We start from the raw sequence: 18,091 nt of genomic DNA on the forward strand, positions 1-18,091 counted from the left end.
TGGGGCATTATATGGGGGGGAGTTGACATCCTGCATGGGGCATTATATGGGGGGGGAGTTGACATCCTGCATGGGGCATTATATGGGGGGAGGTGACATCCTGCCTGGGGCATTATATGGGGAGCGGGTGAGGTGATATCCTGCATGGGGAATTATATGGGGGGGAGAGGTGACATCCTGCATGGGGCATTATATGGGTAGTAGAGGTGACATCCTGCATGGGGCATTATATGGCGGGAGAGGTGACATCCTGCGTGGGGCATTATGTGGGGGCCAGTATTCTGTATGAAGCATTATAAGGGGACCAGTATCCTGTATGGAGCATTATACGGGGACCAGTATCCTGTATGGAGCATTATATGGGGACCAGTATCCTGTATGGAGTATTATATGGGGCCCATAATACTGTATTGAGGACTATACTGTCCGGTCTGCACTGTGCGTTGAGAGAATTTGCCGGTTTCTGAGCTATTGTAGAATTTATAATAGATATCGCTCATGTAATGTAAGAAGTGAAATTTTTGGCATTGTACTATATATATATATATTTCTCTGCGGTATCTGTGCATCATGAATCGTGGTATGTGTTAAAGGGGCCCACTGAGACTCTTTCACCCGGGGCCCAGCAAAACCTGGAGCCGACCCTGGTATATACACTCAATTTTTATCTGGATAATTACGAAGAATGACTGCTACAATATTTAAAATGTGCCTTTAATGCGCTCATTGCATGACATAAATCATTCACTTTTGATAAAATACAATTTAGTTTTTCAAAACCTTGTGGTAATTGCAGTAGATGTCCTTTAGGTGGTGCTGTGCCCTTACATCTCCTGTAGATCTCTACTAATGGATGCAAACACCTCCCTCTGGTTAATGGTTGGATCCGGAGCTTTATAATAACCATAGACAGATAAAGACAGCAGCTTTCTTTTCTGCTTGGCTGCATGTGAACTGAAAGAAACTGATTAAAATTGCAGAAAAGAAAAAAGGGCACTTTAAAGCCTGACTGTGAGCAAGCTGAGAGGCTTTATTCCTCGCTGTAACACTACCACCCTGAGTTGTCGAAGCAGCAGGAGAGGGAGGAGAAGGAAAATCCAATGATTAATGGGCTCTTTTCTTTGAATTTTTTTCTCCAGTTGCTGCATCGGGACCACCGGTTTAACTTTTCGCTGCCTTACGATAACTTTTGGGACCATGAATCAGACGGATGCTGTGGTTTTTCTCACCAACAGTAGCAACGTGTTGGGTAACCTACTGGGATGTTGCACCCAAGCTTCGGTGGTAACAGACGATGGTTTTCCAGAACCCGCTGTGGACGAAAAGAACCTGTTCGTTATGAGGGTGGTTCAGATCGCGGTCATGTGCGTTCTGTCCCTCACCGTGGTCTTTGGGATTTTCTTTTTAGGATGCAATCTTCTCATCAAGTCCGAAGGGATGATAAACTTTTTGGTCAAAGAACGAAGACCGTCCAAAGAAGTTGAAGCAGTAATTGTCGGTCCTTACTGAAAGAAGCAAGAAGATAAATGATGCCTTCAAAAAAAAAAAAAAAAAGTCTGAAGCAACGCGTTTTTGCCTTTTGTTTCTCTGTCCCGTCTGTCGAAGGAGCAAGAAAGACGGTCAAAAATGAAGAGGAGATTTTTTTTTTTTTTTATTTCATTTTTTTCTTTTTTTTGGATGATGAAGAGGGGAAAAGTAGACAAAGGCTTTAGAAGTTGCTTAGAACAATTGTCTGAAGTGATGCAAAGAACTGATACAACGGCACTTTAAAAGAAGGACGAAATGGGTGAAGTCGCAGAGCTTGTGAGAGTGTAATGTCCGCGTGTGGAAAGCACAGATAAACCAGTTTACGTTGTTTCTAGCCTGAAACTGGGGAGATTTCAATACTTTGATTGTAATATTTTTTATTACAGGGGTTGGAGAGGGGGGGGGGGTTGTCTTTTCTTTTTTTTTTTTTCTTTCAAAGTAAAAGAAAACTTTGATACTGTATCTTTGATAAAATCCAGGCTTTATTTATTATTCCTGTTATTTTTGTAAACGTTGACATTTGTATTTGATCGTTTGTTTCTTTTTCTTTTCTGTATTCTTTGTTCTTTTCGTTGTGTTCTTTTTCTAAAGGGAACTGTGAATGTTTGCTATCTTTCTAACATGCCATTTTCTATACTTGATATTGTACTTTTGCTTTGCCCTTGGCTTGAAGGTCTTATTTGTCTATGCTTTAGCGAGTGCACTAAAATTAAAAGGAAACTTTCTTTTAGGGCTCATTCACACGTCAGTATTTGGTCAGTATTCTTCAGCAGTGTTTGAATGCCAAAACTAGAAGTGGAACCTACTGAGAAAAACTATAATTGACAGATGGACACCGTCCTGTGTTTTGGCAAACAAATACTGATCAAAAATACTGATGCGTGAATAAAGCCTTAAGTGTGGTTTCACACACTGCATGTTTATTAAGGTTTTTTTTTTGTGGGAGGGGGGGGGGGGCAGTATTTGGAATCAATGGCAGAAGTCCATAAAAAAAAATATTAAAGAGTGACTTAAAATTCCTTTTTTTGATAAATCCTATTCTTGCCTTGGCTCAAAAAATTGCATTTGCGGTTCCTTGCCCACTCCTTCTCCCCCCCCCCCCCAAAAAAAAAGGCTGTGTGCGAACATAACCTTACGAATATTGGAGAAAAAAATAATCCCATTGCCTCACTTAAAATATCAAAACAATGTTGTAATAAAAACCCTTTTTAGTTTTTGGAAAATTTAAGATTCTGTTATGCAAATATATTAAAAGAATTTCCATCCATGACTTAAATGTGTAAAAAATACACAAAAAATCATTAAAAAGGAATTTTCTGTAGTGCTTACATATATGTATTTATATATATATATATATATATATTTATACACACACACATGTGTATATATATATATATATATACATACATACATACACACATATACACGCACACATACATACACACATATTGCTTACCTGTGTGCATATATATATATATATATATATTGAAATATATGTATAAATATATATTTTATATATATATAATGTATTTATACATATATAAAAATATATGTTTTTATATATATTTAATATATACAGTATATATGTATAACTATATATATATTAATACATATATATATTATTCTATTTATTAAGTAATTTTGGGTAATGTTTTGTGATCTTAAAAACTATTTATTACTACTATTGACTGATTTACTAATGATGTATTATATATTATTTTTTAATATTTCTGAACGTTCCAAGTAAAAAAAAACAAAAAACACTTTAGTGAATAATTATGTTAATTAAATTCATTTTGCTATTGGCACCATCTGTTTTTTTTTCTAAACTTGAATATGAGGGAAAATTTTGCAAAAAAAAAAAAAAAAAAAAATACATGATGTTTCTGTAATGGCTCAATCTCCATCTGGATACGGAGATGAGAGAAAAGCTGAATCGATTACAAACAGTTAACAAGGGAGCAGGTGCAATTTAGATACCATGAAAAGCCAAATAGCAGAGAGAGGGGGGATGGGAGCTATGCTATTGTATATTAGATATTCCTATCTTTAGACCTGGCAACTTATGAATATTTGGAAAAAAACAAGAAAAACTATAATTACCATTCGACACATGTAATTAAATCAATTGCACGTGTCAAGTCAGCGAAGGTTTTGAATAGTTTCACGTTAAATCTGTAATTCAAATTAACAATCAGACGTAACGTGCTGAATATTTAGTCTGTGCCAGGATAGGGGTATTGTGATAGACGTATTCGTCCTGACATGTGACAGATGGAACAATTAATGGGTCATTCTGATTCGATGCCTCTGTACAAGGCCATAGTCCAACAATACAAACAGATCGAGTGTGTGACCGATAAGCCTGCAATGAAGTCCTTTATATATATATATATATATATATATAAAATGGACGAGGAGTTATACTTTTACACTGATGACATTTCATAAATAAATGATTGGCGAGAAATCAATGTTTTTCTTTAGGAAGACTGTACCATGTGTCCTACAAGGGGGTTAATAGGGGTAATCGACCAAACAGTGTGCATGATGTCCTAAACAGCATACCGTTAGGCAATGTTCACAGAGTTTTTGGTGGAGTTTTTTTTTTTCTCCAAAATCCTAGAAAAACGCTTGATAAAGTTTTTGTATTTATTTCTAGGGTAGATCCTCTTTGCTCTTCATAAAAAAAAAAGTTTTGTTTTTCTAAGCCCACGTTCACACGTTCAGTATTTTACATCAGTATTTGTAAGGGAAAACCAGGAGTGAGTGATAAGTGCAGAAGTGGTGACGTGTTTCTATTATACTTTTCCTCTGATTGTTCCACTCCTGGTTTTAGCTTACAAATACTGATGTAAAATACTGACCAAATACTGAACGCGTGAACGTGGGCTAAAAGGTTTTTGAAAAATGCCTTATGTCAGAAAAAAGTGCACTTTTTTTGAAGAGATTCTTGAAGGAAACCTCTCCAAATTTGGTACTGTCCAAAAGACTGCAAAGAATACCTTAGGAAAGAAAAAAACTCTTCCAAAGCTCTTCAACATTTTTTTAGGAAAATAAATACTCTTCCAAAAACTCCCCAAACAAAGATCATTTCCTGGCACAGTTTCCACTTGGTTTTTGAATGCCTCAAAAAAAAAAAAAAAACTCTGCATGAACATAGCCTCAAGGACGGGTTCACACAGTCTTTTTGTGAGCTTTTGGAGTGTGAACTATAAGTTTTTGAGGAGGATTTCTGGAGAGTTTACAATTAGATTCCAATCCAAAAACTCAGCAAAAAGACTCGACCATAGCCTAAGGGGTTAAAGGAGCAATTAGATTGCCTCCTGCATAATTATTGGATCAAGCTTGAGTAAGAGCAGACGTAGCGCTCAAGTCGTGGCAGTGATGCAACGTGGTGGAGAACCGCAACAATCAGGTGCCTCTGTGGTTTTGAAGTTGCCAACTTAACTATTCTTTCATTTTGCAGGAGGACAGGTGTTTTAGGCCACGGCCCCACTATCAGTATTCGGTCAGTATTTTTTATCAGGAGTGGGAGATAAAACCAGGAGTGGGTGATAAATGCAGAATTGGTGATTTGTTTCTATTATACCTTTTCTCTGATTGTTCCTCACCTGGTTTTGGCTCCCACTCCTGAGAAAAAATACTGACCGAATACTGATAGTGGGGCCGTGGCCTTACCCACAAAACCTCAAGACCGATTATCATGGTGGTTGTTTCCTGCAAGATCTAATAATTGTTTAATAGTCAATAGTTCTCCACCAAGTCACAGCCACATAACGATCTGAACACCAGGTCTAGCCTTACCCAGTGGTGTAACTATTGTGGGTGCAGGGGTTACAGCCACACCCATGCCCTGGAGGCCATGACAGCCCACAAGGCTCCTTTGGCCCATACGAGTAAATCAATACTATTAATAAAGACCTATGATAGTTGAGGGCCCTGTTGCAGTTTTTGCTGTGGAGCCAACAAGCTTCAAGTTGTCCAGGCAGTTTTCACAAGGGTTCCTTTTTTTTGGCAATGATCTTATCAGTATGTAATTAAAGAAGACCTGTTACCAGTTCAAAAGCGGACAGATTTTGTTCTTATTTTATTCCTGTTGCTCTCCTGGATATTCAGATTTTTGTTTTATTTAAATCCACCATACGGTTCTAGAGATCGGGGCCTTTCTATTTAGTGTTTTATTTTTAAGGTCTTTACTAAAGGGGTGTGGCTCACATGGTAATTATGCAAAGCAGCCTAAAGACACGCCCCAGAGGATCTTGTAAGACACGCCCCCTTGTAAAAAGCCATATTCGTCACTAGCCTCAATTTTTTTTTTTTTACATTTTTCAGAATTTTTTTTCCCTTCACTAAAATAACAAACAAAACTGGACACCGTAATCGGACTGACCTGCAGATTCCGGGTCTTTTTTTTAATAACACAATGAACACTATCCATAACAAAACCCAAAAATTTATTGTGGAGGTTTTTTTTTTTGTTTTTTTTACAATTTCACCGGATTTGGAATTTTTCTTTTTTTTTTTTTTCCGTACATTATTTGTGAAAGTGAATGATGTCATTCAGAACAACAACTTGTCACGCAAAAAATGACAGATGATTTCGGGGGATAGAAAAATTCAGCATCTCCAATTTCCGACAGCCAACCATTTTGTTCTCTAAGGGATAAGCCGCCGCCGTAGGGTTCTCTCTCGTAAAGAACACCGGAGTGCTCGGCCAGATGAGCGTTCCTGTGTATGGGGGAGGTGGAAAGATAGCTGCTGACCGAAGGATTCGCCAAACCATCAACAACTATCTATATTTTATGGGGGGCTTTAGTCTGGATATTTAGAACAAAGTGAAAGGTAGTCCGTTAGTTGACAACAAGTACTTTATTCCCACCAGTCATGAAATAGCTTGGAGGACATACAGCAAAGTCTGGATTCCTGGTACATTTATTTCAATAGAAACCAGAGGTGTTACATCAAGAATATATGGACAATTAATTAAAGGGTTAAAAAAAAACATTATTAGGGAATTCTGAGTTAAATGAAAGGGGTCTCCTATTCAGGATCCTCATATCTTGTCCAGAGTGGATGGCGGTTATAATAAACGTCTCTCTTGCCCTGGAGGACCTTCCAGGTATTTGCATGATGACTGTGTAATACTTCACTTCACCTGTGGAGGCACTGCAGGGAAATTGAATACTTACAGCAAAGTCTCATTTCAGATCCCATCTGATCGCAGCAGTGGGAATAAAGTTATTGTCCTAGGACAGTAAGGGTTATCCAAAGGGGAGAGCTGCTTCAAACATACCCACAATGAGGAGGGAGAAATATAAGGAGGACCCAGGTAAATCACGTGGAAATATTCATTCCAAGTTGTGATGCACTGCTTTCAATATCTCACACTTCATAATTTTTTTTTTAATGGCTCTTCAGTTTGGGATCAATTGGATGAGTAAATACACTTGGAAGGATGGATTATCAAAAGAGTAAATCAAACAATAAAAAAAAAAGATAAAACAAAAAGCTCGTTAATGGAATGAATACACAAACAAAGGTCATGTGACTGCGGTCAATACGGCTCACATCCTCCGGAGCTACGGATTTGCTTTGTCACTACAAGAGACTTAGGAATTATTGCCTAGTAACTGTGCGCCGCGTACGGGGAACAATTCACCGCCACGAGGAATTCAATCAGGATCACAAATCAAGTGACTGCGGGGATGGATATTGAGTCTCTGCAAAAAGGGCACGTGTAAGGCAATGTCACATCCACCCGAGGACAGGAAATTAAATGTCAGAGGTGATGTACCTCTTGAGAAGGAGACTGTGCATTAATATATCCCGTACATTCTTCGTCTACATGGCCATGCTCGCAGGAAGGGATGATGGCATAGCAATGGTAAAGAAAGCCTCTGCAACCAACTCAAGCAGTGTAAGCAGCAGAGGAGCAGCTACAGGGGTACAGAGGTAACAGTCGGGTCGTAGTACCTGACTTGGCCCAGAGAACCATTTGATACATAAGAAAACCAAAGTAATTTGAGCAAAAAAAAACCAAGAAGGGCCCCGGGGCCCAGGAGCTGCTATCTATGCTTCACAGGTCGAGGGCAAGCGGCCGAGGATACTCTCATCCGAGAGAATCGGGACGATTATGCAAGTGACACTATGATCACATCCTGATCATAGTGTGATCCGATTCTCTCGGATGACGACAAGATGGAGAAAAAAAGGTCTCCATCCTCTCCATTGTGTCAGCGCGTGTAAATCGGACCGCACTCAGATGTCATCCGAGTATAGTCCGATGTTTACCACGACTCATTGACTTGAGAGCGATCCGAACATAGGATCAAACATGGGAATGCAGCAATTTTTATTTCTCGGACCAGCATTGTCCGAGGAAAAATCACACATGTGCACGGCCCCATAGACTAACATTGGTCCAGGTGCAATCCGATGTTTTGTCGCATTGCACTCGGACACTAAATACGCTCGTCTGCACCTGCCCTAAGGAGTTTTTCAAGGAGTTTTTTTAAGGAGTTTTTGGTCCAGCCCAAAATATATCGAAACCACTTTACTGTTCATATATTCAGAATTTTGTGTGTTTTTCTCTGCGTCATATTTTGAAAATCACCTGGTGGCTATGTGCACACGACGGCTTTTTCAGGTGGATTTCAATGTAGAAATTGCCTGAAAAAAAAAAAACTATCAATAAAACTTTCAAAGCGGTTAAAAGAAGTGACTGTTACTTCTGCCATTTTTTGCTTGGAAGACGCTTTGTACTTTACAATATGAGTTAAAGGGAAAGCTCAAAAGAAGCCCGGAAGACGCCCGGACAGTTTTCAGAGTGTTTTGCCATCATCTTGCTTTACAAAAAATGCTAGCAGTTTCTTTGCTATTCAATGGAGCGAGAAAAAATGATCGGAAAAAAAATACAGTAAAAAATATGCCATAAAAAAAAAAAACGGGAACGCCATCGAAGAAATGCTGTCTAAAAAAACAAACAAACGTAAGATAGAAACAAAATGAAAATCTATCCTGCTATACGTAAGTAAAAACCAATAGTGCATATAAATAACATTGGGTACTTATTAGTAAATACTGTTTTTGATAAAAACAAAAGCATAAAAGTCATCCCACTTAGCGTCAAGGTGCACCCAGTCGGGACAGTCCTGACCTCAAGTATTAAATCCTTACCTTGTGTCAAAAATGACTTCAATGTGAGTAAGGGAAGTTGTTTCTAGCTTAAGTTTTGTCTGTATCATGGCCAGTGTGAACAATCTTCTATACGTTGCATGTATACCAACTTATACTCCAGTTCATTTCTTTCGGTTTGACTGAAAAGAAACTGTCAGAAAAAGGCTCAGGAAACAACAACAAAAAAACAACAGAAAAAATACTGCAGGAAAAAAATAACTCCAGAGTTTCCTGAAGTGTCTTGTGCTTGAAAAATCTGAATATCACATTTCCACCAGGACCTGCTCCTGCGACATCAGGCACCGCCATATTTATTTTTCAGGTGATGGAGATGTTGGAACCAGAAGCTCTGGACGGCGCAGGCTCTTTGCAGCCACCAAGATTAGGATGGCTGGGACCTGCAGTGCTGCCCAGTCTGAAAGTATGGATGTGTGTTCTGTCCGGCTGGAGTTATCAGCTCCCTTTCACAACTAATTGGAGACCACCACACTCTACTTAAGCTTCCATCTGACTGACCTTTCGCAAATAGCGGACGTATGGCTAGGGATGAATGGTAGTTGGTGCCGAATATTAATTTGGGGTGCCAACATGCGGACATTTAGATTTAGGGCTAGGTCAGCAACTCTTTGACCTGTGTAAAAAAAAAAAACTAGGGGGGAAGGAGTTTTCAGAAGCCATGAAGCTCAAGATGAATGTTATTATGGATGCTGTCCATGTAGGAAAGTGAGAAAAAATTCCATGCAAATGTTCATTTTCTATTTCCTAACCCATTAAATAGTTAGTTCAATATAAATGTTGCATAAATGAATAGTACAGGCAAATATAAAAAAAAAAAAAATCATAATAGATACATTTGCTTTCTTTCTCCACTTATGAGCCTCATTTCTTCTCCTCCCCTCCCCGCCTCATGAACTTATCAATCACTCTTAAAAAAAACAACAACTCATATCTGGCTTGCTCAAGAAAAGACAGACTTCGAGCTTGTTAAAAGAAAGGCAAAATGATCAATTGTAAGTACACAATGCTATATAATATGATGATTGCAATATATTAGGAGGATACAAACTTTGCTTCTTTAAGAAACAGATTTCAGCTGCCTTTTAAAGTCTACAGAGATGGTGAGAGTGCAGGAGGAGAAAAGAGAGAGAAATATAGAGGCAAAGACACATGTGCTGCTGTTTTCTAGTAATTGTTTTATCTCACACCAGAGCTGGATTCACAGCTGCACTGCTCATTATAGCTATATAATGTCATCCATGCTGTTGCTTTCTAGTAAATATTAAAATTCACCGCAGAGCTGGATTCACAGCTACACTTCTCAGTGCTACTGTATAATATCCTCCATGATACAACTTTATCTCACTCCAATGCTGGATTCACAGCCACACTGCTGTATAACGTCTTCCATGCTGTCGCTGCTTGTGAACATGTGCTAAATAGAGACAGGAGAGCAGGAATCCCTGATGCCTGTGTGTGTGCTGTGCATAGGAGAGTTTATCATAAGATCTAGTCTAATCCACTCAGCCTTGCTGAAAATTAGAGATGGAGCATGTACAGGTGAAAGCTCGTAAAAAACAAAATCACAAGATACTGTGACCAGAAATAGTGTTATTTTTCATGTACTGTATACACATAGGAGGGCTGGTTCTGAACAGTCACCTGAAATGTTAGGTACGCTTTAAGTAACAAGAAACTGAAATATATCAGACTTTCACAACTTATGAGAAGTATAACGAGGATGTAAAATATCCCTAATTATCCTAAGGAGGAGGCGGATAACGGCCATTCTCCTCACTGTCTTCTTTATGTATTGGATGGAGGATATGACTTTATTCTATGAAGTGAGTTCAGGTGTACCAGCACAAATCTTATACGAGTAGACTGGGATCACACTGCGCCGAGAAGAGGTCAGACTTCAACTTTGACTCTTAATTTCCAGTTTTCCGATACCTCTACTGTAGAATACGGCAAAACGCCTTTAATGTTTTCACCACGGCACAGTAAGACGGAGCGCAAGGAGCAATTATAAGGGATAATAGCAGCGCTTTATTATAGGCTTTCATCTTTACCTTTACAGTTCAGATTTTTTTTTCTAAGAATATAGAATTATTCACATTAAAGCAATTTTATCATAGAGAGATAAAGAACCATGGAAAGACAAGGTGAATATACAGTTATATGAAAAAGTTTGGGCACCCCTATTAATCTTAAGCTTATTGTTTTATAAAAATTGGTGTTTTTGCAACAGCTATTTCAGTTTGATATATGTAATAACTGTTGGACACAGTAATGTTTCTGCCTTGAAATGAGGTTTATTGTACTAACAGAAAATGTGCAATCTGCATTCAAACAAAATTTGACAGGTGCATAAGTATGGGCACCTCACCAGAAAAGTGACATTAATATTTAGTAGATCCTCCTTTTGCAAAAATAACAGCCTCTAGTCGCTTCCTGTAGCTTTTAATGAGTTCCTGGATCCTGGATGAAGGTATTTTTGACCATTCCTCTTTACAAAACAATTCCAGTTCAGTTAAGTTTGATGGTCGCCGAGCATGGACAGCCCTCTTCAAATGATCCCGCAGATGTTCAATGATATTCAGGTCTGGGGACTGGGATGGCCATTCCAGAACATTGTAATTGTTCCTCTGCATGAATGCCTGAGTAGATTTGGAGCGATGTTTTGGATCATTGTCTTGCTGAAAGATCCATCCCCAGCGTAACTTCAACTTTATCACTGATTCTTGAACGTTATTGTCAAGAATCTGCTGATGCTGAGTGGAATCCATGCGTCCCTCAACTTTAACAAGATTCCCGGTGCCGGCATTGGCCACACAGCCCCAAAGCATGATGGAACCTCCACCAAATTTTACTGTGGGTAGCAAGTGTTTTTCTTGGAATGCTGTGTTTTTTTGCCGCCATGCATAACACCTTTTTGTATGACCAAACAACTCAATCTTGGTTTCATCAGTCCACAGGACCTTCTTGCAAAAAGAAATTGGCTTCTCCAAATGTGCTTTTGCATACCTCAGCCGACTCTGTTTGTGGCGTGCTTGCAGAAACGGCTTCTTTCGCATCACTCTCCCATACAGCTTCTCCTTGTGCAAAGTACGTTGTATAGTTGACCGATGCACAGTGACACCATCTGCAGCAAGTTGATGCTGCAGCTCTCTGGAGGTGGTCTGAGGATTGTCCTTGACTGATCTCACCATTCTTCTTCTCTGCCTTTCTGATGTTTTTCTTGGCCTGCTACTTCTGGCCTTAACAAGAACTGTCCCTGTGTTCTTCCATTTCCTTACTATGCTCCTCACAGTGGAAACTGACAGGTTAAATCGCTGAGACAGCTTTTTGTATCCTTCCCCTGAACAACTATGTTGAATAATCTTTGTTTTCAGATCATTTGACAGTTGTTTTGAGGAGCCCATGATGCCACTCTTCAGAGGAGATTCAAACAGGAGAACAACTTGCAAGTGGCCACTTTAAGTAGCTTTTCTCATGATTGCATACACCTGGCTATGAAGTTCAAAGGTCAATGAGGTTACAAAACCAAAAAAAGTGCTTTAGTAAGTCAGTAAAAAGTAGGTAGGAGTATTTAAAACAAGAAAATGATAAGGGTGCCCATACTTATGCACCTGTCAAATTTTGTTTGAATGCAGATTGCACATTTTCTGTTAGTACAATAAACCTCATTTCAAGGCAGAAACATTACTGTGTCCAACAGTTATTACATATATCAAACTGAAATAGCTGTTGCAAAAACACCAATTTTTATAAAACAATAAGCTTAAGATTAATAGGGGTGCCCAAACTTTTTCATATAACTGTAAATACGTGGGGAAGAGTTAGACATTGATTGAGTATACAGTAAATTTCTAGCTCCCTCTAGTGGTTGCTGCAGGTAGTCATCATGTTAAATCTATGTCTTTGCAGGGGTTTGGGTGCAGAAAAAAGAAATGCAACTACTGTAACGATATATTATAAAAATACTCTGCAAGGAATTTTGGACCATATGGTAGCAACATGGTGTTATTGACATTCCCTTAAGGCTGCGTGCCCACTATGCGTTTTTCAAGCGTTTTTGTCACGGAATTTCCGCAGCCAAAACACTTAAAAAGCGCTTGGTAATATGTGCCCCATGGTCCCCAATGATAATCTGCATGTGCTGTGCACATGCTGCGAAAATTTCCACTGCGGATTATCATTGCGGAAAATTACGCAGCATGTCCATTAATTTTGCGGACACGCAGCGTAATTGCCGCCATTGACTTGCATTGAAATGCATAATATCCGTGTCAGCACATTTGCACATGCGGATATTATGCGTCTCTATGTGCAGATGGCACCCAGGTTTGGAGAAGAGGAGACTCTCCTCCAGACCCAGGTACCATAGAACCTGTAGTTAAAAAAAGAATTTAAAATAAAGATTATACTTACCTTCCGATGGCCCCCGGTGTTTTCTCCGCTCCGTCCGGTCTGTTGTATGGCTTGCGGTGGTGTGAGGACCTGCCATGACGTCATTTAGTCATGTGAGAGGTCACGCGACCGCTGACGTCGGCGGTCGCGTGACCTGTCACATGACTCAATGACGTCACCGCAGTTCCTTTCACACCACCGCAACCCCTACAACAGACTGGAGGGAGCGGAGAAAACACCGGGGGCCATCGGAAGGTAAGTATAATCTTTATTTTTTAACATTTTTATTCTTTTTTTTTAACTATTAACTTGGTCACACTATATAAATCCATGCCGGTTGCATGGATTTATATTGTGTGACCAAGTTGTCAAGCACTTTCCAAGTGATGCTAAAATCGCTTGGAAAAGCGCTTGATAACCCGCATGCAGAAATACATACAAAAACGCTTGACAAACGCTTCTACCTGGCAGGAAAAAAGCATGTAAAATTCACATGCGTTTTTCCTGCCAGGGAGATGCGGAAAAAATATGCACCATTTCTGCATCGTGGGCACATATTTTTAAGCCGCCCATGCATAGAGAATACTGGAGCCATCAGCAGAGATGAGAAAACCCGAACTGTAAAGTTCAGGGTTTGTACCAGACACCTAGTGTCCGGTGCTGAACTCCGAAAATGGACTTCTCCCAGAAGTCTGTTTTAGTGTTTGGAGTTCTGGCAAAACTGTGCAGGAGAAAGAGACCATTTTACAGCATCAAAGTTTGGGTCCCCATTGACTTCTATGGGGTTTGAGTTCTGGTCCAAGTTCGGGTAGAGTTCTGGTCCCCAAACCGAACTTTGGACTAAAGTTCAGTTGAACCTGACGGACCCGAACTTCCACGGATCCGCTCATGCCTAGCCATCAGTCAAGCATGCATGGGAGGGAACACCAGTCCTGTTGCAGACACTTCTGTAGCATCCTATCTCTCAGCAAAGCTATAGGAACGCCATATTGATATTTAACATGCCAATTCTTTGTCTTCCCCAATGTCTGTTGTCTGAGGAAGGAGACCTCATAGATTTGATTGAGGTCTATTTAGGTTCTAAGTGTTAAGTCACCTACTATTCTGACAACACAAACTGCCAGCTCATGAAGGGTTCACACTACAGATTCCTTTTGTAGTCTATGGAGATCAGGAGAAAGCTGGAGGAGCAGAGTGTGAGCGAGAGAAACACACAGACTTGTTGCTGCTTTCTAGTAAGTGTTTTATCTAACTTTTATTAAGTAAATTACGATGAATTTATCATCTACACTCAGCTATGCCCGTCCCGGCAAAGCTTCACCTACGTTTGGCATAAAAGTAAAAAAAGGCAAAAGTTGCTAAATTTTTGTGCAATTTTGAACTGAGCAAAAATTTTGCAACTTATTACTCCTTAATTTTGCCAAAAACTGATGAATGGTGACCATGATAATTCCCACATTAATAATACACCTGATTTTCCTTTCCCCTGATACACTGTACTTTGCTAAAATAAATATTCCTTTCTAGGCAAAACCTATAAATGGAAGCAAGTAAGCGAGGTGTGAATAGCTGCAGTTAGTCTCTAATGCATACATTGTAATTCAGGCTAAATTTGTACTTTTCATTGTGAAGTGCACAACGCGGTTCAGTCTTATCACCTATAGCGGGGGAAGGGGAGACGTTTTCAGAATTACATAGCATTCTACTTAACATCTATGAAAATTTCTAATTAGACATAAATATTCAACGAGAAGTGAGACTTTTTTTAATGAATTGCTGAACTTAACACTACAGAAATCAAATTTGGAAAACAGTCAGACCAACATCGTAAGGTATGTGGCACGAATGGCTAAGTTTTATCTAAAATGGTCACTGTGCATCCTGTTTTTTTTTGTTTGCTTTTTTATATAACAGATTTTATAATGATTTAAGTGTTGCTTTTCTTATACAAAGCTGCAAACCTCCATTCATAGACTGGTGTTTAAAAAATAATATGCTGACTTCCAGAAGCCTCCACTAGAGGGAGCTTAGTGCATACTGTCTTACTCTGCAGTTCAATAACAGTATGCAGTAAGCTCATGAGCTCCCTCTAGTGGAGGCTGCAGTTAACTGAAATGTTACCTTTTAGATATGTGGCTCTGAAGAAGATTTGGTGTTCTGCACCAGAAGACCATGCCTCAATTATTACATGGTGGCACTAACAGCTGAATGCCAGCAGATGTCTTTGTTGGATAACGTCTTTATGATTTGCCTGGAAGCCAAATCTACAGTGGTGGAATGACTGATTATAGCTGTAGGCAGCTAACACTATTACTGGAAATTTCCTATTGGATGGAGGCTTAAGTGGTCACTGGGCCTTCAGACAACTTGAGCTCATGTGATAATATGATAAATCAGTCTACTTTTGTTGGCCTCTAGGTGTCTCCCTTCACTCTGTCTTGCTGTCAGCTGCCTGTTGTCAAGCGTAATCCATCTCTAGCAGCAGAAACAGTGCGACGGGCAATAAAAAGTGGGGATAGGTCTCTCTGTAGGGTGTGTGGGTCATTGTCTTTATTCAGGAATGGGGAGGGTCTTATTCTTTCTGCAGGAAGTGGGGGATGGTCTTTATCTGTGGTCCTTCTGCCAGGCCATACTGGAGTAATAAAGAAATGGGCTTGCATTCTGGGGCAATGAGCAACACTTTCTGGAAAGTGATATAAAGGATGTTCTGGCACTTATGGTGCTGGCAGAATGTTATAGAATAGGAATCATCTACTGAATAGACATGGATAGCAAGACATAAAGCATGGAAATCGGGACAATTCTTGGACATATTAGACTAGTATGAATACTAAAAACAATTTTAGCTGTACATTGGAAAATACATATTTAGTAGTAATAATAATGATAATAATTTTTACAGTTCAGAGGGAACATGTATAAACCATATAAGAAAATATTCAACAATTCAAACAAGAAAGATGAGGGCCTCGCTCACAGGAGCTTACAATCCATGATTTTATTATATAAGCCGTTATTCAGACAAGTTACTGTTACAATCACTTATTATAACGGCTGTACATTTTTCATTCTGCAATGACTATATTGCTATTGATTAAGTCCTTGGGCCTCGGGAACAAGTTATTTCAGTGCGTTTCACTTCCCACACACTTTTTCTAGTTTATTGTTTATGGACAATGAAATGGATACAAATAAAACTCTGAAAAGGTTGAAATGTGAGGATATTATATACGAGTTAAAGGGGTTATACATGAGTTAAAGGGGTTTATTTTAAATTATTAAGGTCATATGAGCTGGAGATATCATTCTGATCCATTGACCATCACCTTGTACAAATACATGGACATTTTCTCTGTGGGACACAGATCCATGTGGGTTTTTGCTGCTGCATTATATATATATATATATATATATATATATATATATATATGTATATATATATATATATATATATATATATTTGCATCTATTGATATAATAATACCCTGGGTTCGTGCAATATTGACCACCATAGACATTCCATATAGCCTGTGCAGGTATATTTATTTGTATACCCATGTGTTTACAGTTATTATAATAATGAAAGGTTTATAAAGTAGGGGGATCCTTAAGGAGTGGATTTTTCCACTAGATTTTTAATGGTGTTTTAACAATTCTGTTGGTATGTCCATGATTTTGTTTATGTGTCTAGAGATATTGAAATAAATTGATGTATTTTGTATTTATCTTCTTATGTATTTTTTGATCATTGGTTCAGGTGATCACTGCTCAGGTGCATGTCTTCTTTTCTTCTCAAATTGCATAGTTAGTTCAGGACATGCTGCAGGTAGATCCCAGTTACTTGATGGTGCCCTCCTAATTTGTTAGTTGTCCTCATTGTAAGGTAATAATGCCCCCGAGTGCCAATTTTGACAAGTAATAATGTCCCCTGAGTTCCCCCTTTAAAAATCAGATTTAAAGATTATCATAATAATAATGTCTCTTAGTGCCACTCCAAAAATAAAGCTTATCCTCACCTAGTCCTGATATACGCAGCAACTGAATCTCCTTCTAACCCCAAAACATAACAGGCTGGCACAATGCAGCGACATCGCGGCATCGACTCTTCTTGCCCTATTCCACTCATGATCCCTGTTGGAGATAAGCAAATCAATTTGAAGTGAAAAGAATTTACCTCAAATTTCACAAAAAAAATGGTTTAGCATGAATCAGAATTGTTCTGGTAATTGCTTTTTTGCAATTTGCCTCGACACATGTAGTAAAATGGCGATGGGCCATGTATTGACGTAATTACAGTGCATCACCGGACCACACGTGTCATGAAGTCGCATGAAACCTCATCAGAGCTAGAGGTGCTGAAGACTTGATTGGACCTGTGAAGAGCACAGAGTTTTTTTTACAGGTGTAGTGACGTATTGACTCCATGATTGTTTTCCATAAAAGAGCAGCAGTGGATGTTGCCAAGTGAAAATTGCAAATCTGCCAGTGTAGTGCCCAGTACATTGTAGTGCCCAGTATATTGTAGTGCCCAGTGCATTGTAGTACCTGGTACATTGTAGTGCCTGTACATTGTAATGCCGAGTACGTTGTAGTGCCCGTACATTGTAGTGCCCAGTATATTGTAGTACGTGGTACATTGTAGTGCCCAGTATGTTGTAGTATCCTTATATTGTAGTGCCTGTACATTGTAGTGCCCATTACATTGTAGTGCCCGTACATTGTAGTGCCCGTACATTATAGAACCCAGTATGTTGTAGTGCCCAGTACGTTGTAGTGCCCGTAAATTGTAGTGCCCAGTACATTGTAGTTCCTAGTATATTGTAGTGCCCGTACATTGTAATGCCCAGGGAATTGTAGCGCTCAGTACAATGTAGTGCCCAGCACATTATAGTGCCCATACTCGTGCTTCTGGAGACATGGACCCCGTAAATTAAGCAGATTCTCATTGCTATAGAAATGCCAAACATATGGATGT

At 39.2% G+C, this 18,091-nt stretch overlaps 1 protein-coding gene across 1 annotated transcript; it reads left to right on the forward strand.

Annotated features, from left to right (window-relative positions):
- Positions 1 to 881: 881 nt before the first annotated feature.
- RPRM (reprimo, TP53 dependent G2 arrest mediator homolog) lies at positions 882 to 2,981 on the forward strand. Its single transcript, XM_073645688.1, has one exon. The coding sequence runs from the start codon at positions 1,198 to 1,200 to the stop codon at positions 1,507 to 1,509; it is 312 nt and encodes a 103-aa protein (XP_073501789.1). The 5' UTR covers positions 882 to 1,197; the 3' UTR covers positions 1,510 to 2,981.
- The last annotated feature ends 15,110 nt before the right edge of the window (positions 2,982 to 18,091 follow it).

Source organism: Phyllobates terribilis, unplaced genomic scaffold (genome assembly GCF_046119375.1).
Source record: "Phyllobates terribilis strain yellow unplaced genomic scaffold, ASM4611937v1 Scaffold_9__5_contigs__length_417890890, whole genome shotgun sequence".
Classification (NCBI taxonomy): Eukaryota; Metazoa; Chordata; class Amphibia; order Anura; family Dendrobatidae; genus Phyllobates; species Phyllobates terribilis.